This window comes from Nylanderia fulva, unplaced genomic scaffold (genome assembly GCF_048542155.1).
Source record: "Nylanderia fulva isolate GAGA-0341 unplaced genomic scaffold, ASM4854215v1 Scaffold9, whole genome shotgun sequence".
NCBI lineage: Eukaryota > Metazoa > Arthropoda > Insecta > Hymenoptera > Formicidae > Nylanderia > Nylanderia fulva.
Genome location: NW_028191026.1, coordinates 532,847 through 560,676, shown reverse-complemented (window position 1 = coordinate 560,676; position 27,830 = coordinate 532,847). Strand labels below are relative to the sequence as shown.

The window sequence follows — 27,830 nt, the reverse complement described above, 5'->3', positions numbered from 1 at the left end:
ACGCGGGATATGAATGAACTAAAATCAGTCACGTGACAAGCGGCGAAGCACAGCTGAGCAACTCGCGAAACAAAGTGAGGTTAAGTTTTGCATGGATTATTTTGTGTTATTTTTATCATATTGAGCGGATCACCATGCTTTCGCATCGTATAAACAACTTTCTGCGGCACTCATATGCTCGTGTAATTTCCAATTGTCGTAATTTTGCATCAGCGAACGTTGAAACAGGTATACATTGCTATTAAGTATTGTATAATATGGAGGTTAAGTCTATAATTCTTTGCTTTTTATATGCAATTATTATTTTGTGCAATTATATAGATTTATAGATTTATACCAAATATTTAATTTTAATATAATCATGATCATTTTTGTATAGATCCGACAGAAAGAGATCCGGCACCAATTTTCTTCGACAAATACGTTCAATCGTATCTCAAAAGATTGACGACTTTGGATTACACCAAAGTCTTCCGGACTCGCAAAGATGGACACAGGCTCAAACCACCAGAGTATAAATTCTTAACAGACGAGCAGCTTTACGAGGCTAAGCAAGTAGCGAAGTATAAAGCAAAGAAGTATCTGCAAATGCCACCAGTGATAAAACAAAGATTAGATCCGTCTGCACCATTATGTGAAGATCCTGCATTAAGAGACCACGATACTGCTAAATATGTGTTCACCGATATCACATATGGTCTCAAGGATAGAGACAGATTTGTAGTGATCAGAGAACCTGAAGGCACATTGAGGTACGCCACTGGACAGGAGCGAGATAGGATTATACAAATTTATTTCCCAAAACCATCGAGGGAGATAGAGATACCAAAAATGTTTGGAGGCGAATACTTACAAGTAAGTAAATAACAAAAACTTTGTTTAAAGCTTGTATTATAAAACATCATAGTATTATATTTACTGATATTCACATGTTAAGAACAACAGCTCTGAGAAAGAAAAAGAAAAATAAAATAATAGTGTGATTAATATTAGGATAACATTTTTTTTTTTTCATAGAGCTTATTAGATCGCAATGAATATATATTCATTTTGGATCGAGCGTGCGTGCAGTTTGAACCTGACGACCCAAGTTATCAGGCGATAACACGAGAAGTCTACGAGTATATAAACAAAGAGAAACATTTCGATTATTTGAGATCTACGCGTCATTTTGGGCCAATGGTATTTCATTTGGCGTGGACGAAAAATATTGACAATTTATTGTGCGAGATGATCGAAAATGGTCGGATTAAGGACGCTGTGATACTGATACGTCTCTATCATACGATTCATCCGACATTGAAATCAGCGGTCGATCAGTGCAAAGAAAAGAATTACGTAGAATTTATCATGCATTATGCGCGTCTAGACTCGTCGAGAAAAAGTACGATCGAGAAGCTCTTGCAAGCATATAAAGAATTGCAATACGAACGTCAAATCGTGGAGGAAGGTATTAAACAGGCGCACGTGGTTTCAGAAACTGATAAAGTGTAAATATAAACCAATAAATTTAGTATTTCTATATATAATTATCTTATTGATTTACGTCGTTCCATCTATGGTATGATAATGATCAATGATACAAAAGCGATTATTCGAAATATCCTGGTATAATTTTATAATGAATTATTCAAAATAATACTTGTTCGAAAAATGTTTATGAGAAGATGAGGAACATTTGTAAATTAAATTGATAATGAGTAAATTACAGAAAGGCTTTTAATAAGAGAAAAACCAATCTAATACCATAATTTATCTATCTAGTTTTAATCTTCATTAAGAAAAGATTTACATGACGAATTTCTCCGAAAGAGAAGGAAGTTCTCCTTATTAGAGAGTCTCTTATTCCTGTAGAATAAGAATGGGACTGCATTACAGGGTATATCATGATTTGCCTTTTATTCGTTGTTCGTAAGGTTGAATAAATCGATGGATAACAGAGACAAACGGTGGTCGTCAGGATAATTCGATGATTATTACTCGATTATTTTATTATACGTACGGTAGTACTTACAAACATTTACAAATGTAACAAGTCAATTCGATTTGGCGTACAGGATCATCAGAAAACATTACACTAATGATTCTCGCTAATCGCGTTACGGGAGAGAGAACGGAGATGAAAAAAAAACATATAATCGATTACGAACGATCCGCGTTTGATTTACGCGAATCGACAGCGCGCACCTTCAGTCCGAAACGCTTCGTTTACGATTAAAAGGAAGGAGAAGGGACGAGGGACAGGGATCTGGAAATTGATTATACTTAGCGAGCGCGATTAAACGTATTTTTCGATAACAAATATAATTCTAGCTCTAATTACGATACGCCGCGAACGAAAATGCACCGTTCAAAGTATAGCTTTCAGTAAATGCAATATATAATTGTGTGGCGTAAGTACCTACAATAAGCGCGATGTAACAATTATACAAATCCGATGTGGAGATAAAATTAAAAAAACGAGAGAAAAAAGTATTTTTTTTCTTCTCGTGGGATCTCGTGTCGATACATGATGAGCACTCGCAAGTAAATGCTCGTTATCGATCATTATCGTTCGCCTTATCCTTAATGTGTGTATGCGTGTGTGTTGTGTGGGTGTGTGTGTGTGTGTGTGCTCTTATTGTAAGTAATTATGATTTCCCTATAGAGACATGTGTGCTTGTATGACAGTGGAAAATAAATAAGATCTTTATACATCTCGCTGCATATTTAATCCCCGGATGCGTTATTTCACATCAGCTGTATAAGCGACAATCTTGTTTTTCGCTCTTATTCAATCATAAAATAAATATTAATCGCTCGCGAGATTATATAAATATATACTTATTATTAGTAAATTAAAGAATGTGTGTGTAAAATATTTTTCAATTCTTAATCTTATTCTGCGATATTAGCAAAATTTTCGATTTTGTAATAGCATGCATAATTTACTCCTAATAATCTATTAATACTTTCTAATTAATTTTTTCCTCACTCTAACACAACAAAAATACATAAAATAAATTTTTATAATCTACGAAAGAGAATTATATAATTATCAATATAGAAAATCGATTCTTTTGTCAATCGTTGTGGAACTATAACTATAAGGATTCTCGTTAACCAGCGAACCTATTAAACTTTCCAATTAATAATTGGCAACGCATTTAATTATAATTAACAATTCGCTGGATATTAACAAATGCAAAAAGCATTGATCGTATATCGATCACAATAATCTCATTCGAGGAATTCATATACCGCCAAGTTGAATCAAACCCTGCAAACGCATCCGAGGATTACGACGCAAGTTTCGATGAACATTTGCTCTAACGAAAACATGAGGAATAAAGCGTACAAAATAAATACGCGAATGTGTTAGGCCCTTCTTCGAGAAGCATGGTATACGACTGCGTCGAGCGCCAATAATTCATTCGAAATGCCCAAAAAGGGGTATCCGAAAGCTGCGCGATTTCGCTTTAACATTTCAGATGCTTCGTATCTTGGACATGTACATTGGAAGGCGCGCGACGAGTTTGCCTCTTTCTTTTGTGCAGTAATTAAGCTGCGAAATAAAATATATAAAGCGCGAATCACGCTTGCGAGAAACGACCAAAGTGACGCGCGAAGTTCTCGCAATCGATCTCGCAATGTTTCGAATTTATTCGAGTTTTTATCTTAAATGACAAAGGGGAATATCGCTAAAGGATCCGCCAACTCGAATCCGCAAACACATATTCGATTTTTCGACGATGGAAAAAGAACAGGACGAAGCGATGTCCTCTTGTGTGGCGCGCAACGTGTGATAATTAGCTAATAATCGTGCGATCGTGTCCAAATAATCCAATCCGCAGGGTGCACGCTGCTGCAGCGTTCATTGCAAAATCGTAGCAGCGTCGCCGCGTTATTTGGGTTGGTAAATATTGAGCAATATTCTCTTTCTAACGCATGTCACATATGACGTTTCTTTGCCCGCCAAAAGGTTTTCCGACAGGTCTTTCGCGCGTCTTGCCTCTCGATTCCAATAATTAATCGCACTGTTTTTCAATAAGGGTAGCGAATAGCCCAGTTGCATCGATACTATATCATAATGCTTTGTCAGAATCAACCAAACTTTAAATCGCATACATAAATTTATAATCGCACACATTTGTTTCATTTATAATTTATTTAAAATTCAAGAATTTGAAATTGAAAGTGAAGTTTTATTCAACAATACTCTACATTTTCTTAATTGAATGAAATGAGATCCTAAGTATTACTATGCGATAATCTATCAAATAATCTATTGGTAATTAATTGTAAAATATATATTGTGTCGATGCAATTTGGAGTCGCTAGACAGATCACGCGAATATATAATATATTCTTTGGATATTTTGCGTTTTACGAGCGGATCGCTGTACGACGTGGATGTTGAAATTTATACTACTCCGGTCTGTTTGTTGGATCTCTCGAGTTTTCTGCCAACTTGTAAGATGTCTCGTATACCTTCCTGGATTCCTTGTATACCCTCGGAATATTTTCTCGCGTGAAGTGCCACCCGTAAATATTTTGCCGGTAACGAGGAATAATCAACGTCGATCGCCTATATCGCTACGCATCCTGTATATGTGTATTTATTTATATATGTGTAAATGCGGCTGGATGTGTGTGTATATATTGTGTATACATACACACACACACACGTACGGTAGCAATTATTCTAAGCACGATAAAAGTCACGTTAGGACCGTCGTCATCGTGTACGAAACGCGTAAATGTGTCATTTCGTCTTCCCGTTTCGTTTTGTGGCATTTTTTAACGACGCGCGAATGTATACGTATGCATATGTGTTACGAGAGAAGATTGCACAGTATATCTCGTGTATACATATACTATCTATCTATTTTTTTATCCACTTATGTGTATATATTTATATAAATCTCCCCGTCCGCGTACGCGTACATATAGTATGTATATATTTATAATGTATATAATATATATATATATACATATATATATATATATATATATATATATATATATATATACACGTATGTATATTATGTATAATATTTATATGTGATGGTTCGCCTACGTAGAATCTTGACGGTGTTTTACGCTCGCCCTACTACGATGAAGAAAGAACGAAGAGCCGGCTCAATTATACGGCTGGCGGCTGTGTATAGTCTTCAAAAAGTACGCGAGTATCGCGTTTTTGTTCGTATTTTGGCACAGAGACGTCTATACGAAGAGCGAGGTGTACACAAGGATCGATTTTGAGAATTTCGGCGTCTTCGAAAGTCGAAGGGAAAGATTAACCCTCGAGAGACCAAGCAAGCGAGGGCAAGACCTGTCTATGTTCACATGGGCGCATTGAACATCGCTCGTGCGAAGGTGCAAAATTCAACGACCCCTAACGCCGCGTCTTCTCTTCTTCGCTTTCTCAAAAAAAAATGTCGATCGTTTCTTTCTTTTTTTTTATTTTTTTATTTTTTTTTTTACGATTATTAATGTTATCGTTAGCCATAGTATTTAGTGCGGTATTATGTTCTTACGCGTGTAGTTCCCGCGCTAAGTTTCTACGCTTTATTCTACTTTCGCAAGTTAGATGTTACGCGTATAGGTATGTTGGCGAAGATTGGAGGAAAAGTCGTCTTCCTCTCCTTGTCTTCCGCGTCCCCGTTTGGTCTTCTTATAATTCTACCAATTCCTTACGTTGTCCCTTTCTTCCTTTCCCATTTGATCGCAGCCTCCACGACTACAATTCCAACGGAGGATGAAGGATCGCGCGATACAGTAGTCTCGCGACTTCACCGTGTTAACTACTCGCCAGCGCGATTTCAGCGGTGACCTTGACGGTCGAGCAGCCGATGAGCGAGCGGCTTCTCGGTCACAGAATGTCCGTCTCGTAGACCTTGCTGGTGGTCGTAGTGGACGTGGTGGTGACGGTCGTGGCCGAGCCGGTGGTCGTCGAGGCCGACAACACCGTCGTGGAGGTGGCGATGCCCACGGGGACGACCTGGTTGGCGGTCGTCGTCGTCGTCGTCGTCGCCGCGGAGGTAACCGGCAGGATCTGTCCATTGGTGATCTCGATCTTGTTCACTTGATTCCCATCGACGATAATAGCCTCCTGCGAGACCATCTGCGGCTTGAGACTGAGACTGGTGAGGGATCCGGAACTCGCGGCGCTCAACCCGAGACCCATCTTCGCCAGAAGATTGCTCTCGGAGCCGGTCTTCTTCAGGAGATCAGGCGGCGCAGGTGGGACGGTGGTGAGACCAGCTGCGTTTCTCTGTAACTGTTGTAATCTGGCGTACTGTTCTTGCAGGGCCTTCTGCTTCCGCAGGAGCTCCTGGTGCCGTTGCTCCAGTTGCTCCTGCCTGCCGCGTTTGCTCTGCAGACCTTCCTGCGAGTTGACGCTCTCGCAGGAGCTCGAGTTGCTGGTGGACAGTACCGCGGAGGATTGCGAGGACGACGAGTTGTGCGTCGGAGCAGCGAGGTTCGGCGGCGCCGACCGGTCTCCGCTGACCTGTTCCGTCGCGGTGGAATCCGCTGGTAGAGCCATGGGCGGTTTTCCGCCGCGCGTTGCGGGTCGACGTAAGGTCGCGTTGCCGCTCTGCAGATTACACGGATGATTCCTAGGCGGCAATTGGGGACTGGTCGGGCTCGCCAGAGGTGATCGGGAGCTGGTGCGCGGCGGCGGTGGCGGCGGGACTCTCCTGGCACTCGCCAGCTGCAACAGCTCGACGTTTCGCTCCGGTACCGGCGGTTTCTGTCCGGGGAGGAAAGCCTGCGGCAGCACCGCAGGCTGCTGCTGCGACGATTGTTGCTCCTGCAGCGACAACGCTTGCAACCTGGCGATGGGCGGCGAAGTGTCGGTGTCCGAGCTCGACGGGTACGAATGCAGACGACGCAGAGTGCCGCTGGCACCCGGGGCCATCCCAGGTAGACCCACCATGACGGTAGGAACCGCGGTCAGAGGGCCGCTCGACGAATCCACGCTACCCTTTCGACCGATGTCGCTGATGCTGGGTGGACGAGTGCTGGTGGTGCCCGATGAAGCCGTGATGCTGCTCGTTTCCCGTAGGCTGGAAGCGCGCCCGATGTCAGCCAGGAGCACGTTCGAGCCTGGGTGCACCGACAGACTGCTAGACACGTGTCCCAACTGCGAGCCGGGTCGCGAGAAGGTTTGCAGCTCGTCTAGCAGAGCGTCGAGTGCGTTCTCCGGACGCTGCTGAGGGTCGGCGGATGACTCGTGAGGGTGGCTCCCTCCCCCGAGGATGCTCGCTGACCCCACGACAGTGCGTTCCGCTGGCACAGGGGCAGCTGCCTGTTCGTTCAGATATGTCGAATCAACACTCGGCCCGGATTTGCCTCTGAGGTAACGTCGCGCCAGCCCACGTCTCTCTTCTTGGTTCGCTGGCGCGACGCTCCTCGACGCTCATCGGGAGGAAGTATCGTGCTCTTTTTTTTTTTTGTTTGGTACGCTCTCGTTGTCAGTTAGCTGTCAGAAGAAGCATCCTGAACGCGATCATGGAAACTTGCCTCTCGTACCTTTGTAGAGGTGTCACGACGTCGATAGTCAGGCGAGAGTGAATAAGAAAGTACACAGCGATAATATACATGTATAGATACTTACACGTGTAGATTTAGATTGTGATTAACATATATAGATACACAGAGATGTATATATGAGTGTGAGAAACGTTTGAAAAGAATTTCGTAAAAAATTGCACATCGATTATATATGTGTATGTACACTTGACTTACGTATGTACAGAGAGATACATTTTTACATTTCAACGAGATGGTGCAGACGAGTACCGGAGGTAAGTACAGATTTCGTACATTGTAGTAGTATATAAATATATTTTATTACAATACATTCATTTAGTGTGTGCTGTCGCTGCGGATGCTTTTTCTGACAACGAGAGCGATGATCGTAGAAAGTGGCGTCTCGATGCGAAGATCCAAATGAGTTTGAAAAAAAGATGAAAGATGAATTGCGAAAAGAGTGAATTAGAGAGAGAGAGAGAAAGAGAGATGATATTCGAAACATGGATCACGTAAAGTCCATTTTAGCCACAAAGCATTGTTCTTTTTTCATCAACATTTTATCTTATTTTAAGCATTTTTCGTATATAGGATTTCATAGGATTAAGGGTGGACGTACACCCAGAGCCACCAAAAAGTAGCCCTATATTCATTCATTTTTATCTCAGAAACTATTAGGATTATCAAAATGGGGTTTTTATCAGTCTATGCGATCTGTATATTTAGTGATATAAGGTTAAATTTTTATTGAAAAATATTAAAAAATATGACAGATATTGCTGCTGACGTCGGATGCTGTTGCGTTTTACGGTACCAAATATACAATCTACATATGGTTCATTTAAATCTAGTCTGTCGTAGGATTTTGTTAAACACCTTAGCTCTTTTAACAGCCAAAATGATTAATAAAAAATTCGTTCTTATATTCAAATAAGTGTCATTTTACAATTATGAATTTTCGAAATGCGTTACGGCAAAGATTTTTCAATAACAATTTTACTCTATAAAAATTCCATTTTGATAATCTCAATACCCTTTCTGAGAAATTCATAAATATAGGGCTATTTTTTCGGTACGTCCTCCCTTAAGAATGATCTCTGCGATATTTTATAAAAATTTTTAAGTCAGTGTTTTACTTTAATTAATTATTTATTAATTTGATTAAGTTTCAAGTGTGCAATTCGAAACATTGGACTTTGCGTTTTTGTGCTGCTGTTTTTCTTTACTGTAAAACGTTTGATCAAGCGTGAAAAAATGTCTGCAACAATGAAACGAAAACAACCAGCACCAGGACGCATTTCGACACGCCATGATCGTACGATCGGAAGATCGAACTTTGTCTTTTTTCTTCTATGTCATGCGTGATATGTGCGTGATATGTGCGAATAATGTGCATGCGAGTATAGAACGGTGAAGAGAGACGATTTGATGAAACGTGATGATGTGATGAGTGATAATAGACATATATGAATATGAGCATATATTACGAAAATGCAGAATACGATGAGTATGAAGAAAGTAAAGTGAAAGAGAGATGGGATGAAAGAGATATATAGAGATAGAAAAAGAGAGAGAAGAGAGATAGAGAGAGAGAGAGAGAAAGAGAGAGAGAGAGAAAGAGAGAGAGAGCGCAATGATGAGTCGTGAATCGTAATAAGTGAAACGAAAAAAAGGCACACAATCGTATAAGGCATAATTACATAAATATGATTAATTCCGTTAGATAGTTACCTGCGGTCAGTTATACGTTTTGTGCGTGCGTTGTGCGTGTTACAAGTCAGTACTCGTTTGGGGCTCTTTTACATTTGGCATCGATTGCTGTCCGGTATTAGTCAACTTAAAAAAAAAAACAGAGAAACCAAAAATCAAAAATTCGAGGTCAGAGGTCATATTGTGTGAACCGCGGGTGGGTGGAAAACAAATTCTTCGTCGCTCTCCTCGAGTTTTTTCGCTTCGCAAACGTCATTTCGCGGATGCGCGGTAAATCAGGGTAAATCGCGAAAGCGTGAAAGCACATATATCTGAAAAGCTGTTTGAAAGATTAAAAGAATTAAAAAAAAAAAAAAAAAAAACAACCATCTTTTACGATGCTTTTCGGACAACGCGCTGTGCGAAAAGCGTCATAAAAGCGGGATACGCGAGATCTTTATTTTACGATTTTTATGTCGCATCAAATATTCACAAAGGAATTTCTTTACCCCGACCGACCTTTCATTTACATACGATATATTCGCGTATCATCCATGATCGACGTCTAATGACGGATTTCCGTACGAAAAAGCAATGGAGAACGCACGACGCATCGCTCGGGCATCGACTTTGTTCGATCGAAAGGATTTTGCGTCGATCATTTTGCATCGCGAAAGTGCAGCGCGAGAAATAATCACGAATACAATTTTTAAATATACACAAAAACCTATAATTATAATTTGCAGCGCGGCAAAGTCGCAACTGATTGAAAAATACTCTATTCTTGTACGATCGAATAGATTGAAACGATATGATTCCCTTGAAAAATGCCAAAAAGTCGTCACATTTTTTTATGATGTCCGGGCAGATGAATTACAAAGTGCATACACGAAGTTAATTGTAGCGTTTGGCGATATTGTGTTTGTCCAAAAATTGAAACTCCTATATTTTTTTATTCAAATTTAATTCCATTATTTCGCAATTTTGACATTTCGTTAAAAGTCCTTTGTCCGAGTAATAAGACTTAATTAATATTGCTGAAGAGATGAGTTTGCCAAATTTTTCGATTCTCTAATCAATTAAAAAAATTATTTACATATCGAAAAAAAAAAAAAAAAAACATTTTCGTCAACGCAGCATCATTTCCAGTTCTCGACAAAAAATATCGCCATGACATCAACGCTAAAAAGAAAAGGATGCGATCACTTTACGTAGATGTGATCCGCTGATGTTTGACAAATCTCTTCATTTATGAAGTAAAACATGAAGATTGTTGTGCCCATGCCGATGATCGAGGTGCACAAAAATGTAGATATAATAATAACGCAGTTACATAGAGAAAGAGAGGAATAAAATCGTATTTCTTACCGAGATTCGCCGGTTTACGAACGGTTTAGTGTAAACGAGAGTAATCGTTCGTCGATGCCCGCACAAATGACGTCGAAATCCCTTTCGGATTTTTTTTATTTTGAGGTAACGGAAGACCCCACGCAAAATGTAACATGCATTTTGAAGGCGTGGGTTAAAAAAAAAATTAAATAAAACGCGGTATAGGGATGCTGTCTCCCAAAGGAGAATCGCATGCGTGTTTACGCGCCAGAATACACACACATACGAAGATATGTACATATATAAATATATATGTACGTATATTCTATGTACATGTAACGTGCACACACATATTCACATGCCGACATGCCACAAGTATGTACAGAACGTGCCTAATTAATTCGACTAGTGAAATAAACAAGAAAACGGAAATAATACATAGAATGATATGTATACATATTGTAAATACGAGAAAGAAACCAAAATCGGTCAATCAAAAAATCACACAGAGAGAACCTTCAGTCCAATCCTTATAGTAAGGCAATATAAGTATAATACGGACTCAGACTCATATAGATAGAGATAGAGAAAGATATATATATATATATATATATAAATATATATAAAGAAAGTGAAAGAGAGAAAGAGAAAAAAGATAGAGATAAGATAGATAGATAGATTGAGAAGAGGAAGGAAGAGAAAAGGAACGTTTAATACATGTATATTTTGGTTCAATGTGTGTTCTCAATATGGGAGTAAATATACATATACACAATAGAGAGAGTGAAAGATAGAGAGAGAGAGAGAGAGAGACAGAAAGAAAAACAGAGAAAGAGCAAAGTGAGATGGAGAGAAGATGATGTGTCTCGAACGAAGGGTATATGTACAACGAATGTTAACATTCGATCGATATTCGGGTTCGAAATAGAAGGAGATGATGATTACGTGATGGCGAAACTGTCGACAGGAGAGAGAGAGAGAACACGTACAAGTACGACACAATAAAGAAAACCAGATATACAAGCCCAAGTATGGTACAAATGATAAAAGTGAAGAGTTGATTAAATCTCTCGAGATTATTTACACGTTTTTAACATGTTGTGGACAAACCGCAAACTCGCGAGCTTACACTTCGCGTAGTGGAAATCTTTTTAATTAATTTTCTATCCTCGAAAGTTTCCCTGAATATGATAATTGCAATTCTGTTTAAATAAATTCTTCGCTTGACGCTAATGCAAGAAACAGGCTTCATTATTTGCCTGTTTGAGCCTCGAACTCGAAAGTTTTATTTGTCAATTTTATTTGTTTTTTCATCATGCAAAAATGCATTTGATTGAACAATTTCCACTACACACGCGGATTTACGGCTACATTTAACGCTGCAATGTCAGTAATTTTCGCGATATATATACTTAATCTCGGAATTTAAAACAATCAATATCTTTCTTGGTTCCGAAGTGATATAGATTTGCTAATAAAACGCACATATTTTTTTCCTTCGAATCGTAGAATGATATCGATTGTCATTTCCGAGACACTCGGGTGCTTTACAGCCTCGTCATTGCGCTTTTAATTGCGATCGCATTCATAAAAATCTCAATTGAGATTCATCAAATTCATCTTTTCTTGGACGACGTTAAAAGGACACGCGAGACACAACTCGGTTTCTGAAAAGTTTTCCCAATTTTAAAAATTATTCTCAGATAAGACAACAAATGCGAAAAATTTTCCACAACCTTGCAATCTTCCAAACAATACGAGAAATTCGAAAGATGTTTGAAAACTAGGTTTTCTTCAAGTGTCTTTTTTGAAGTTTTAACGCTGTTTGGAAGATCACAAATCGAAAAACTTTCCGCTTTAAATTCTCTCGTAAATTATGTTTCCGGGGTTTTTTTATTAATCGCTCGTCGAATGGCGAGCGATTAATTTCAACAATTGATATCGCTTCTAGAAATAAATGCCGATATAAAGAGAATTTGACAAGTTCCGATTCGTTCCCACTCGCATCCTTTGCACACGTGCACAAACATGAGGGAATATTTTGCGGTTTATAAATGACATGATTATGGCTAAATAAGTGTTATAATAATGCAGTGGAAGAGAAAATTAAAAATCGAGAAATGACGATTAAATAAGTTAATTTTACAATTTGTACACACTTTGCTATACATTTACTAATACGATATGACAACTAAAATATAAAGGACTTTTTAAAATATATGTTTCATATAATCTCAATAAAAGACTACTAAAGCTCATATTAATAATTTAAATGTTGTTAACCATTTTTTGTAATTGACAAACTCTAATCTTGATTGACAACTGAGAAAATGTAGCGATAGGCATATGATGTATGATTAGCTTCATACATATATTAAATGGAATAAGTCAGCAACAGAAAAAATAAAATTTATATTGTCAAATAAAATCCATATTAAAAAATTGTGTGCGTACATTTTTTTATCTTGTCTAATCTTCATTTTTTTTACAACTTGAAACTCAGGATAATTTATACATGATTAAAGTATATTAAAATTATCGTATAAAAGTTTGATAATTTCATTTAAAAAATAACTATTTTTGTATTGCATTTTTTTTTGCGCGAACCGAATATTAATATAATTATCTCTTGATTCGATTCCATTTGACGTATGTCGCGCACACATACAAGAAGGATGCGCTTTCGTGATGACGAGGCGGCATATCGAGGCGTTTAATTGTACTGATTAATGTCATCGAATCATATATTTATATGATTTACGAATCATAGATTTACGCCACCGAAACGGCAGCAGTTCGAGCTTCCGATTCAGCTGAGAAGACACGCGAAAAGGAGCCATCATACGAAATACACAAAAAGGGGGTAGTAGAGACGTGCGTTGAGTGATTTTCCGCAGTTTCGTGAAAAGTGATGGATATGATGAGGTGATATATAGAAAAAGAGAAAGAGAGAGAAAGAGATAGAGATAGATAGATAGATAGATAGAGAGAGAGAGAGAAAGACAGAGAGAAGGGAAGGAAAAAAGACCAACACACCAATATAGGGAAGAATCCCTGTAAAATTGCACTTGAGCGCGTTTGTGATATGTCATGGAAAATCTAACGTAAACCTTGAAAAATGTCGAAGATGATGTTAGAAGACGAGGGACGGACGAAGGGTGAGACCTTACTATAAGAAGTGGATTGGAGCGAGTGTGTCTGACTATGTTGGATCGATACTACTCGCGCGTTTTACATCGCGTCGCCGATTGTTTCGCATCATCGGTGCTTCAATCAAAAATATCCCCGAAAATTTCAGCGAGATCGATCCTCGATGCTCGAAAACTCTAGACTGTGTTTGCGCACATTTTTACGTTTTTATTTGATTTCTTTTATCAAATGAATATGTAACATCGAGATTTATTCTCATTTAAATTATGAGACATCTTTGTGATGCTTTGTTGGATATAATTTTTATGCTTAAATTATCGAATCGAGTGAAAAATTTAATTGAAACTCGGATCAGATTGAACTCTTTTAAAAATAATATATGTTAAAACTCGACTGTCATATAAATAAAATGAAGAGAACTCTAGGATTAAAGAATTTTTTTGACGAAAATGAATACGAAAAATCAATCATCGACACTGCGAAACAATCCTCGACGTTCGCCGATGCTCGACGAACGAAAGACTCGCTTTTCTTTCGTCTTTCGTCTTTCGAATCGGCAAAAGAGCGTCTTAATAAGGCTAGCTCGGAAGTGCTCGCGCGGATGCTCGAGAGAAACCAAGAAGGAGTAACATATGTTGTGTATATAACAAAAATTGTATATATATATAATATATATTAATCGATAAATATGTGTATCTTGCGAAAAAGGCCAAGTGAGAGCGCTAAAATCAAAGACGTATAGCACGTAGCACAGCAGATTAATGAAGGCTGTCTTTCGAATTGGCCAAGTGGCGCTGGCCAATGCATGTAATGTTCACGACTGTATGTATGTTTGCGTGTTTATGATTGATAGATAAGTGTCACATTAATGTGTCGTCTCACGAAAATTTCGTACGAATAAATAAGTATTTGTAAACACGCGGAAGTCCGCGCAAACGCTTTTTCGTCGTATCTCGGACACAGGCATTAATACGTAGCAGAAATTCGGAACGATCTCAAGCAGAATAGTGTGTGACAAGCTATAGGGAATCAATAAAGTGCAAAATAATCTCAGGACAGAAATGAGAAATCAGCGTTTCTTGCGCCTTGGATTCTCGTTTCAATGTGCTTCATAAAAAAAAACGTGCAGTAGATATAAGCGATTTGACAGGCCAGAAAGTGACGGTATTTCTAAAGTATTAAGCGTTTTCATAACGTTAGAAAGTATTGACTACTGGCACTTATATTTCTGATTTAAATATCAATTTATATGTTTATTTAATTCAAGTAATATGATATATTAATAAGCGAATCGTTAAGCACGAGTACATATTATAAGCATTTAATCTTACAGACACTTTACATGAAAAGACAAGAAGGATACCTTTGCCTGACGATTCGTATCTTGGCATCATTATTTTGAATTTTCCAAATAATGAGCTAAAATTTACCTTTATTTTAAAATTTAATTGATTAATATTTTATAAATTAAATCAAATGTATCATTAATTACTTAAAGCATTTTTAAAATATAGTTTGCTGCAAAAAATCTTATAACTGTGCTTCTATAGAGCTTATATGTATCGTAGCTTATATATATCGTCTATGTGAAATAATTAATATTAATAAAACGATAGGTTAAAAAGAAGCATAATATAATGTCAAGAGAAATTATTACTATCATATCACAAACGATCTTTTGCTGGTCATTTAAAACTGCTCATATCTACTGCACATTTCGACTCATTTCTTTCATTTCATCTATACAAACATACCTCGATCTTTAATAAACACCTAATACAAAAACACTAGCAATCAATAATCGCCTGTGCACTTTCCGATATTCCCAATCAGTCTCAGGTTTGAGAAAAGGGAAAGCATTTGTAGCTTTTTATATTGATTTTTTCCATAGCATATAATTAAAAAGAACGCGACAAAAACTGAGAGTCGAGGAATATAAGAGTGAAATTCGTCTCAGAACAAGCATGTATCAAGACGGAAATTGAGGTAGAATGTGTCAAATGACTGTAGCACATGTAACGATAGAAGAATTAGATTTACTTTACTGGATTTACTCCGAAAAATTTCGCAAAACTGTCACAAACTATTTTATCAATTAATTTCCCATTTTTCTTCAAATACTTTTGTGTCTTATAACAAGATAAATATTCTACAATTCATAAAAAAATTAATTACAAGTATATCTATTTTACAAATTTATGTGTCATGTGACATGCAAACTATTTTACATAATTTACTCAGTAGTATAGTTGCACGTGAAATGTATAAAAAAAAAAATGAATAAATTATAGAATTGATAAAAAAGAGAAATTTCTACTTTTACTTTACATCTCTTAACACAATGATAAGGAACAATGGAATTTGGCGAAATAGTCCGGAGCGCCGTGAAAGAATAATAATAATTAAACATGATAAATGTGCTGCAGACATATCGATAAAAAAGTATATAAATATCGTGTTTGATACATATGTGTATGTGTGTATATATATGTGCGGGTAGTGTATGTATAATATATATGTATATAAAAACAGTACAGAATAATAATAATAATAATAATAATAATAATGACATAATGACATAATGATAATAATAATAGAATAATAAACGGTAGTTTTATATATATAATAGTAATAATAATTATAATAATTTATAAGTATGAATAAGTAAAAATTTACTCGTGACTGGTCTGTATGGCCTCCTTGAAGTTAGTACTCCACTTCCAGCCATACTAAAAAATTAATATTATTTTCACTATCTGTTAAGGCTGTAACCTGTTTCTTATATTTTTTTTTTCATTTTTCCTTCTATTTTTTTGATTTTTCTGATACATAATAGCTTGCGTAACCCGCGTCGCTCGCGATTTTTGCAAAACAAGTGCGAAGAGAGAGAGAGAGAGATCTTCGTCAAAGCAGCGTTCTCTTTTCGCTGATTATTTATTAAAGACGCGATTCGTTTGATTCGTTTTCATTTCGGCAACATCGAATTTGATCGGCGTTGCCGGTCGGATCGATACGAGATGTCCGATAAAAAAAAAAGAGAAAAAAAGGGAAGATTCGCGCGACGCAAATTTCCGTCGTTGAATCACAACTAACACTTATGAATGATCTGACAAAACATCGTGATCAGCGTCGTCGAAGACGAGGATTGTAAAAGCGATCTGCGCTCTATACCATCTTTCAGCGATTTTATAGCTCTTCGCATCTTTTGCGCTTTGCGCGATTTTGTGAATAACATAATTAACGTGCTCTCGTTTCGTTTCATCAACGAAACAAAACATTCATCGATAAAAAAAAAGCGCGCAAAGCGCGAGATGCGCGACTGCGAAATCGCTTTATGGGATAGTAAGCAGTGTTTAATACAATTCTATAGAAGATAATTAAAGCAACGCGACGTTTAGCCGAACGTTGCATCGCCAACTCTTCAAGCAATCTTCGAATCGCTCTCGAAACGAGTGAATGACGATGAGAGAAAGAGAAAGAGAGAGAGATAGATAGATAGATAGATAGATAGATAGATAGAGAGAGAAAGTGAAGGAACTAGGTAAAGAGAAGCTCGAGACAGCCGATCCGAGCGATTCGATTCTTTCGATATATTCATGAACGATAAGCATCGACGGCTACGAATGTTTTGTCACACCATGCGCTAAATGTATAAAAAATATCTATACTATCGGGGCACAGCAAACATTGAAAATATTGGTTTTATGGATAACAAGGTGATGGGATCCATATCACAGAAAGAGAAAAGAGAAAGAGATAGAGAGATAGTGAAAGAGTGAGAGATAGAGAGAGAGAGAGAGAGAGAGAGAGAGAGAGAGAGAAACGCAAGTTGCAGGAGAATTGTATTTTTGACTTCCGCCCAAAATACTTGTACGCGATGCTGCATTATTGGTCCGTAAAAAAATGATATTAAAAAACGAGAAAAAGGAAAAAGGAAAGAGATAGAGAATTCGCAAAGAAAAGAAAGAAAGAGAAAGAGAAGAAGAGAGAGGGAAAGGACCATCATCATGTCCACGTATGCGATTTTTTATTCCTGGGAGGATCGTGTATGAAGAAAAAATGGGAAAGATGGAAAATCGATGGTATTTCATACGAATTGAAATGAAGATGTTGCATTTTCCGAGTTCGTCACTGCTGCCAGGTGTTTGCTAAATGGATTTCCATTGCATTGTACATCAATAAATAACCATTTTTGTACAAATGTGTATCAACAATGTTGCGCGATAATGAAATGCGATGAAAAACAGAGCAAATTCGATAATGCAATTTTGATTGGGAGAAAAAATTTGTACAAAATTAATTGTCATACTTTCACAGATTACGATTAATCGTTGTACAACAATAAAATATTAAAAATATAGACGAATATCTTTTAATGTTGATAATTTTATCAAAGCGTTATGAAAATATTTGAATGATATTAAGAAGCATTATTTTTTTTTTTTTTTTTTTTTTAATAAATGCTGATTAAGAAAGTGCTGTAATTTAAGTAAATTATAACAAGTAAAATTATTACGCTGTTATACCAATAAATTCAATTCCAATTAATGCTATATGCAATTATATCGGATTCCCGAATGACGGGTGATGAGTGATAAGTATTATCAAGATACACATCACGTAAATGATTTCTAAATATTATATATCTTGTATTTTTTTATGTATGACGCATGTGTGTTTGATTTTTCCTGAGATGGTTTCAGATTTCATAGTGTCAACTGTAGTGATCCGGAACAAATAAAAGCTAGCTTCTCAGATGAGATAAATAAAATTCTTGCTCGAAGACAGCGGTTTCACTCGAAGATATCAATCTGTCTTTACTTATATTTCAAATATTGCAGATGCGCGAAAAACACGTGTCATTTTCAATTTGTATACATATAATTTTGAGGCTTTTGAAAAAATTCATCCGATTAAAAAAAAATGTTTATCTGTGTTTATCATTAAATTGCGTATTTTTACTTCGTGATATATAATATACATTCAACAAAATTTTGCAATTTATGCGTTACTTTCTTTCCCAATTTTGAAGCATATAAGTCGATTTGTGTGAGTATAAGCGAATTTTTACATCGCATATGCATTTTTCTTGTCTTCAAATTGGTGAAAATTTTAAAATTAATTTTAATAAAATATTGAAACTTTTATAACATATCGGATGATGAAGTAAAAACGCAGGTGTTGCAAAACTTTGTCTTAACGCTAATAATTATTATATATTGCTACCCATATTATTCGAGAGATGAAAAACTTTAATTGTCAAATAAATTTTTATTGTAAACCCACGTATAACTAATTTTTCGTCAATTTAAATGCACTTTCGCCAATTTGATAGCCACCAATCGCCTTGTCTGTCTAACTATACCATCATTGTTCCACTTACAGTTTCAAAACTACAGATAATCGTATGTTTGAAATATTAATTTCAACTAATCTCAATTCCCAAAATTTAATATTAATTTTTGTGCTACAATTTATTAATGTAATAGATATTAATCATTATATGTAATTGAGCACAAATTTAGATTTAACGATATTAAACATATATGTATGTAAGTGCTTTGATAGAATCTCAAGAGGAACCAAATATTACAAATTCAACGTTTATATAGCACCATTAATGATAAATTTTATCATTAATTGTGATAGTAAAAATTGCGTTATAATTATAATTGTTCGACGTGGAAATATTAAGACAAAATTTCAAAATTATAATACACGTCGAAATTCAATGAATAATTGGCCATAGTCACACAGACGGACTCTGATAATGATTTCTACTTCCGATGTCGTGCATCGCAGTGATGTATATCAACGTTCGATCGGACGCGTCAAAAGTGCGCGTGTACGTGTTACGTTAGACAAATTATCGTACGTATATACAATATACGTAAATATGACGTAGATATGTATGCGAGTATGCATATATGTACGCAAAGAGAAAGAGAGATAGAAAGAAAGATAGATAGATAGATAGATAGATAGATAGAGAGAGAGAGAGAAAGAGAGAAAGAAAGAAAGAAACAAGTATTATTTTACGTATATGATTATATAGACATATTTATATATATGTACCAGAACAAAACTCTATATCACTCGTTGCATGCGCTTGTTAGCATAATGGGAATACGGGGTAAGCGGTGGTCGGAATATAATATATAATACACGTCTCACTGCAAAATACCATACCGGCTTACTCTTATGTGGGGCAAGAAAAATCTACGAAGCGTGGAGTGATCTCATCGACGCTCTACTTTGTTGACAGATAGCAGATTGTAATGTTGCCGTTATATCAAAGAGGTGGATGAACTCGCAGAGGTGAAACAAGAAGCTGCGATGGGCACGATCGTAGTTTCCTAGCTCCATCACAATTTCATCTCTCATTGAACGTGTCTACGACAGTCTTTGCGTTACGTCTTTCATTCGTACAAAAATTCATCATTTTACAGATTCAATAATTTTGGTCTCTCTTTTTTATTTATGTAATACATTATTATTCCACGCAATTTAGAAATGCAGTGATAATAAAAGTTCTAGGAGAAATTTTATATTGAAAATTGTATTTAAAAAAAGTCTTAGACAACATTTATTAAAAATATTTTAATAAAATAGTATATAAAGTTGATTTATCTTATTAGTAAGAATATATAATATCAAAGGGTTACCTTTTCAAATTTTAATAGTAGTAAAGTAATTAACTGTAACCCTTTTCAATTAAAATGAATTGTTTAACAAAATTTATTTCAAGTTAATCGACATGAATAATGCATTTTCTGCCATCTATCTCTTTTATTTTCATATTTTCGCTATAGAGAGAAATTCACCGACAAAATAATATTTTATCATAATTTATCATTATTTCATGTGATTTTCACTCGGATCGCATGAGAAAATCTGACACATTTCTCTTGAAACATATATCACGTTCATAACGAATTCATTAAATATGATCCGTGCCCATCTAATTCTAAATTCCGATCATCAGACGGATCAGAGTGTGTGCCGTGCCAAAGTGTGCCACACGACAAAATGTGCCCGGAACAAAGAGGGAACTGTATGAGGAATAAAATAGAAATTTCCTCGTTTCTTCTGGCCTCTTTCTGGATCGTCGGCGAAAATCCAACCCGACGAACAACCACCTCGAAGCGAACGATTTCCTAACGAGACTCGCGTCGTTCGCAATCAATCGTGACCACGATTACCACAGGATACTCTCCACCGAATAAAAAAGGACCTTCGGGAAATTTCTTTCGACTAAAGATTCCACCCGAAATTCCAATCGCAACTAACGTCAATTATTCTTTTTTTTTTCTTCTTTTTCTTCTTCCTCGGGAAAGAGAAAGATGTTTAAGCGTGACACGCGAATCGATCGGGGGAAAAACTCGGGGATAGACTCATGCAACGTGGAGAAGGGTGACGTGTGTTTCCGGAACCGGATATAAGTGCGTTTTACGCGAGTGCGACGAGCGAAGAAGAAATCGGAGTAGGAGGTCGGAGTAAAAGGGATGGATCTCGATAGAGGGTAGATAGATGAAGAGAAAGAGAGAGAAAGGTAGAAGGGAAAGAAGAGAAAGAGAGAGAGAGAAAGATCAGAGATAGAGAGAGAGAGAGAGAGAGATAGAGAGAGAGAGAGCGAGCGAGCGAGCGAGCGAGCGGGGTCAAAGGAGCGGTTACCTTGGAATGCTGTGCTGTCGTTGGCGTTATTGGCGGCGTTTCCTCAGCATCTACGCTCGCTGCGTTTGGTAATCGCTGCTCTTGCACCGACGCCAAGCTGCAACAGAGAAACCGAGCTTCGTTAGATCGAGAAACAATGTGTCGCTATACCCCAGCAAACACAATATATAGATGTTATATACTTAAGCATGTTAGATGTAACGTATATGTTAGTTGTAATTTCCTACTCATAGATGTAACATTTTTAATATTACATATATTACATTGTAGTTATATTGTCATTATATCCCAAGATAGCACTGAATTATCAATACATCAATGTGCTATTTGGTATATAATTACAATATAACTACAATGTAATATATGTTATATTAAAATGTTACATCTATGAGTGGGAAATTACAACTAACATGGATGTTACATGTAACGTACACGTTATATTGCCTGTTATATTCCGTTTTATTATAGCAATGTAACAATTATATATCGGTGTTTGCTGGGACGCTGCCTTGTAATCCATCAAGGAAGATCGTGCAACTGGTTTATAATTTTTATATGAATTTTGTTAGTTAGAGAAAGATAGGTGTGCATCCCATTAGGTGTTATAGAGAACAAGGTTCACAATTGAACCTAAAAAAGATTCGAAGCCATGACATCGATCGATTTAATTGCCTGAATATCAATCGAAAATACCTGTTGTAAAGATACTTCGTGGGAAGAAAATGAGTAATTGTGTCAGCTTATTAGATTAATTTTCTTGGCAATCTTTGTCCGAATTATACAGCGGCTATATTATTAGAAAGCATGTTTTAGTAATTATCGATAACGACGACTGGATTCTTAATTATAATTGCAACTTAGATGTAACTAAGAAGTATATGCGCCTTTATTGTCATATATGATTTATAATGAATAGTTTAAAAGTATAGTAATATTTCGGTTACGCTCTTCTTGATAGATTATTTATTCGTTATAATCTAATCTTATATCAACCCAATTGTAAAAAGACTGCAAGATTGAAATTTTGCAAAACTTTCATTAAAAATTTAATTGAAGGTACTTGAAAATAAATATATATTTTTATTCAAGATCTATATAAAAATTGATCTTATTTGATAAGGTAAATGTAGTTTAGTAATTTTCGTAAAACTCGTCACGTAAATCGCAACTTTAATAATTCTCTCGTAGATTATTTACTTTGTAATTTTCGATTGCACAAGCAAATTCTGTTTAGAATCACTGTGTCAATAGTATAATAAAAAAATGTAATACTAAAAAAACATACCGTTTGAGCGTCACCAGCGTGCCGGTGAGTTTCTTGCAACGTCTCAACGCGGATTCCAATCGTTCGGGTTCTTCCTTCAGGAACTTCTCCTCGCGCACCACCTTCTCCATTTCGGAGCTAAGCAGACCCTTCATTCCCTCTTGCAGGTTCGGGAAGCGTACCTTCAGGTCAGCGACGGTTTTGCTGAAAGGTAAAATTAAAATTTGATCAGACGCGAAGAAACATTCGACCCTCGAAATAATTGATTATGCAGTCCGTAATCTTACTTTATATGGCAGGTAAAAAAAAATAAATGTCACCAGAGATTAGATGTAAATCTAGCGACACATTTAGAATTAACGAGGCGACAGCACACTCTGTTCGAGTAGAATCGAAAGCGTACGCGTGCGAGGCTTACCTGGATTTACTCAATATCAGAGCCATGTTCTCCACATCCGACATATTGACACGCGTCTTTCTATTGATCACGTTACCGCGAAGCTCCTCCACGGTGCTCTCCAGCTCGCTGAAATTTGCGAACGTTTGTTAACGACGTTTCCAATCGGTTTCCTTTTTTCTTTCTTTCCTTCTGTTTAAACGTCATCTCTCACAGAATGACGATACTCACGTGAGATCTTTTTCCAGCCTTATCATTTCCTGCTTGTAGAGGTCTTCCTCGCGGCTCAGTCGAATCTTCTCGGTGTCTCCAGCTGTCCAGGCCGCGTCTCCTCCTGACAATAGCATAGCCCTGGACAGACAATAATCAGTAGAGTTCAATGTTTTTATGTTGTACACATTTTTATTGCACAGATATATTTCTGTGACAAAATTGATAAAAAAATCTGTTTTTTCTACCATTCCAAGATGTACAAGGCCTTTTTTTTTATTATACCTAATCGTGATGAACGTGTCCCTGATGGTTTCCAAAATATTACATATTTTTATTGCACAGATATATTTCCGTGACAAAATTTATAAAAAAATCTGTTTTTTTTTTCTACCATTCCAAGATGCACAAGGCATTATTTTTCTTTCTTATACCTAATCGTGATGAACGTGTTCCTGATGATTTCCAAGATATCACACATTTTTATTGCACAGATATATTTTTGTGACATTATAAGATTGATAAAAAAAATGAGATTTTTTTCTACCGCTCGACCAAGATGATTTTTTTTTTATTATACCTAATCGTGATGAACGTATCCCTGATGGTTTCGCGCACAGTGTGGGCCTGCGCCTGCGACATGCGTCTGAGGTTCCTCACTTCCTGCCTGAGGTCCTTGGCCTTCTTCTGCAGACCTCGCAGCTGATTGTACATCTCCGGCGTGAGGGCCAGGTCCCTGTAGACGTACTGGCCAGCCACCAGAGCGGCCGGTTTCGGTGGTGGTGTTGGCTTGTGCCTGTCCCTTTCTGCAATCGTTCATTTCCGTCTAAGGGCTTGAGTTTCTACCCCGCCGAAGATTTCCGCGAACATTTAAAGGATTCAAGCGCCGCATACCGCGTGCCTTCTTTCGTGCGAAATCCGAAGAGTAGCGAAGCAAAAGCGTGACGTGAATCCAATCTGATCAGCTTCTCTTATTCATTAGTACAGAATTTGTTCGAGAGAAAAAATATAGGGTTGATCAATTTTGAATTCTAGCATTGATTAATTGTAATTATAAAACTGTCATCCGGATCATACATCCTCTTGTATCTTGCACTTTGCCAAGTAGAGTTTGGCAATGACGCCTAAATGAATTGTCGGCGAAATTTCGGTGGTTCAATCAGCTGATTAGACTTGACGTTCGTCACTTATTGTCGTGACAATTTCGCACGATAGAAGAGCGGGCCCTAAGTAATGAGAGGACGGTTAAACAGATCGACGACAACACAATTTTACTGTCACTTTTTATTGTCACGATTTATTGAACGGATGAACGAAAGGCACGGCGGAAGAGCGGAAAAAGGACACAGCAGATGACCTAATTGGCGGATAAAAAAATATCTCGTCGGTGTTTCAAGCCAAGGACCGTGTGCGTATGTTGCGTATTATATTATATTATATAGATATACTCTTTGCGACATATATTTTGCTAACGCGTGCTACTTTTTTTCTTACGAGAGCTTAATTATTTTTACGGATAGACGCGTCGATTTTATTTATCGCAGCGATATTTTCACTAACGATAAAATTGAGCAACATTTTATTACAATTGAGTAATGCCTTTACGCTCTCAATATTCACGCGTCTTGGATTTCCAAGCTCTCTATTTTATAGAAAAGGCATGCATTTTTCCTGTGTATTCGTAGAATGACATAGAATAGATGCACAATATTTTTGTGTTTATTGTAAAATTCTATAAATTTCTTCCTTGAAAACAATTTATTTGGCATCTCATGAAAGATAAATTGAATTTGCGATTTTTCCGAGAAAAATATTAGAAGGTAAGTGATATTGTGATTTCTGAAGAATCGAATGATCTCTTTCGACCGATTCATCAGTGCATCTATTCTTGCGTGCACGAGAGGTACACGTGAGACAATTCCAGATGAACCGATCCCATGATATGCAACGTGACAGTGATAAGCAACGTCGTTCCAGCGGGCAAATAAAAATACGTTCCGACATCCGAGTCAGATGAATAAAGGATGAATTTACGAGGGACGTGGTGAGAGGGTGAGCATAAGACGGATGTTTCGTGACGCTTTCGAGCGATCGGCGGCGGCAGATATGCAACCGTGATGTATCGCTCGGAGAGAAAGAGAGAGAAATGAAATGAAATCGAAGAAATGTATATACATATTCGTCACAAATGTCCCGTAAAATGATAGGAACGTATGAATTGTGTCTTTCGTCGTTTTCGTTCAGCGAGACAACCCGATCGTTCGTCGATGCGATGATATATATGAAGGGCACACACAATCGTGAACGTTTTTTTAACGACTATTGTCGTCAAATATGATTTAAAACATGAGAAGAAATAAAAGAGAGATGTAGTATGAATTTCTCGTTTGGATAAAGTCGCATGATTTTTTTTTTTTTTTTAATATAATCTTATGCATGTAATTTCAAAAAAGAGAGACCAAAAAGAAAAACATTGAGAGTGAGAGATAAAATTCTGTCCGTCGAATAAACATTAGCTGGTCACTAAATATGATTAATATGCAGTACGACTTTGTTTTTCAAAGTAACTTTTGCGAGGTTCGTTTATATACATGTGTTCCTGACGAGTTTTACATAAAAAGTGAGCAATTACATGCAAACTCTGTATATGTATATAATGCTTAATTTACTCGTTTTTCATTTTGCCTATATTATAAACGATTTGCCTTTTTCGCCTTTACCTTGAAAATCGATTTACATGAAATAAATATAAACACATTAATTCGTTTAAATCCAGCAACGTCGACGTGCAGCGCTCATCTCAACTCTTTATCAAAAATGGACTTACAAGTTTTTGGTGCCCTCCATACAGTGTCGTCCCAGGAGACGAATAAAAAAAAATGTTTAAGTAGAAAACTTCGAAATGACGGAACGACAGAAGATTATTATATCAAAGACTTGGAACGACGCTCCATTATGAATAACATATATAGACACAGCGTGACACATATAAGGGAGAAGCATTAGACATTAGAACTGGAACTATTCGGATAATGTGACATTTGCCATTTTTTTGCAATTGAATGTCAAAATATTTAAATTATTCTATTGTATATACAATACCTACGGAATATTTAATTAAAATTTCACTTTTGTATAATTTCGAAAAATGAGTGTATTTTATAGAAAGAAATATTTAGATGATTTTCTTCATGTGAAAAATATAACAATTTAACAGAAGAAAATTATAAAAAAATTGGAAAAAATATAGACTCTTTTACAAATATGCGAAAATTTTGCCGAATAATTCCACTCCTAATAGAGAAACACGGGGAAATTTTACCTTGCGACGACATCCTCGGCAACGTGGAGGATTTGATTGCCGGTTTCGTGGGTTTTGTGTCCGCTAGTCGTGGTAGGCATTGCAGAATCGTACGAGAAGGCGTTAGAGATTATTGCGTTAGTATTCGCTATCGCGAAGGGATCGATATTTTCTTATAGATATACTATGTTTTCACTTTTTTACGGAACCTTCCTTCGATTAATTTGCATTTTTAACATGTTGCATTTGCATGAATACTGAATATAATATATATATTAATCGTAGGAAGCAGCCGAAACTAATTATTTTAATTTAGAACGCTCATTTAAAATTATTGCTAAAAGAAAATTGTATAAAGATTTACTAAATTGGGCGAAATAATGATGCAAGTTTGACATATGTAGTCATTTTTGTGCAACATTATTCCTTGGAGAATAACGCATTACGGGGACACATTAAATTAAAACATTATATCATTTTTTTCCATCATCGATGGATAAATTGTTCATGCAAATGATAAAGAAAAGAATCATTTAACGATTGATCAATCGAATCCAAATCGAGCATGAATCAGACAAGACACTTTGCAAGATTTTGAAATACAGATTTCAATTAATTATAGGTCTTTCAAAACTTCAATCTCTCGAAATGCAGACTCAAAGATGCATTCTTCGATGTTAATTGCGGCAAATTAGCATACAATTTTTGCTCGTTGCAAAACAGCCCATCATAATCCCGAATGGCATTCCTTAAGCTATTACGCAGGTTTTTGTTATTTCGGCAAGACCTATATATAATTAAATCAAAAATATTAGAATCTCTCATTTTTTATCTGCTATATTATAATAAGAGCGACTCTTTCTTGCGTTATCACGCTAGCGCTCAGGCAAACGTTTACCTCGATAGGCGATCTAAGAATGTGTGATTCGATATTTTCACAGCATGCTTACAATTAGCATACATTTTTGCTCGTTTAAACGTGACGTGCGCTAGCCGTTACCTGCATGTTGCGGGGAGTGTTGTTTGGGGGAGTTCATGTCTGGTGGCTCGTCACTGAAGGACACTGACTTTTCAAACGACACCGACTTGTCTGGAATAGATGTTCATCAGCATATTTCTGCGTGTTATATTGTGCGTAAGAAGCGTAACAAGCGCACGTGTGTGTGTATGTGTATCAAATGGGAACTAGCGCCGGCTTTAGGTACATATGGATGCTTTCGTAAATTGGAAGAGAGAGAGAATTCTCTATTTACTAAATAAATATTAATTAAAATAGAAATTCAGCTTGGAAATTGTAT

General features: G+C 36.7%; 2 protein-coding genes across 23 annotated transcripts in view; one reads left to right on the top strand and one right to left on the bottom strand.

Moving 5' to 3' along the window:
• Positions 1-19: 19 nt before the first annotated feature.
• Positions 20-2,694, top strand: mRpS22 (mitochondrial ribosomal protein S22). Its single transcript, XM_029323179.2, has 3 exons — positions 20-228; positions 380-855; positions 1,018-2,694. The coding sequence occupies exons 1-3, from the start codon at positions 135-137 to the stop codon at positions 1,492-1,494; spliced, it is 1,047 nt and encodes a 348-aa protein (XP_029179012.2). The 5' UTR covers positions 20-134; the 3' UTR covers positions 1,495-2,694.
• Positions 1,744-27,830, bottom strand: part of LOC114946604 (uncharacterized) — a 190,512-nt gene continuing 164,425 nt past the window's right edge. For 13 of the 22 annotated variants that reach the window (XM_085489841.1, XM_029323186.2, XM_085489845.1 and 10 more), the window contains 8 exons: positions 27,533-27,622; positions 26,554-26,616; positions 23,812-24,037; positions 23,253-23,372; positions 23,043-23,150; positions 22,646-22,828; positions 21,361-21,457; positions 1,744-7,294 (listed from right to left, as the gene is read on the bottom strand). In XM_085489841.1, coding sequence (XP_085345967.1) covers positions 5,855-7,294; positions 21,361-21,457; positions 22,646-22,828; positions 23,043-23,150; positions 23,253-23,372; positions 23,812-24,037; positions 26,554-26,616; positions 27,533-27,622 — 2,327 coding nt within the window. In that variant the 3' untranslated portion in view covers positions 1,744-5,854. Of the gene's footprint in view, positions 7,519-7,819; positions 9,355-16,362; positions 16,416-21,360; positions 21,458-22,645; positions 22,829-23,042; positions 23,151-23,252; positions 23,373-23,811; positions 24,038-26,553; positions 26,617-27,532; positions 27,623-27,830 lie in introns of those variants that run through there. The other 9 variants (XM_085489854.1, XM_085489855.1, XM_085489857.1 and 6 more) reach the window with 9 other exon arrangements.

Coding starts and splice junctions, on each gene's coding strand:
- mRpS22 (XM_029323179.2), top strand. CDS start 135: ATGCTTTCGCATCGTATAAACAACTTTCTGCGGCACTCATATGCTCGT. Junction 229..379: donor ATCAGCGAACGTTGAAACAG/GTATACATTGCT, acceptor ATTTTTGTATAG/ATCCGACAGAAAGAGATCCG. Junction 856..1,017: donor TTGGAGGCGAATACTTACAA/GTAAGTAAATAA, acceptor TTTTTTTCATAG/AGCTTATTAGATCGCAATGA.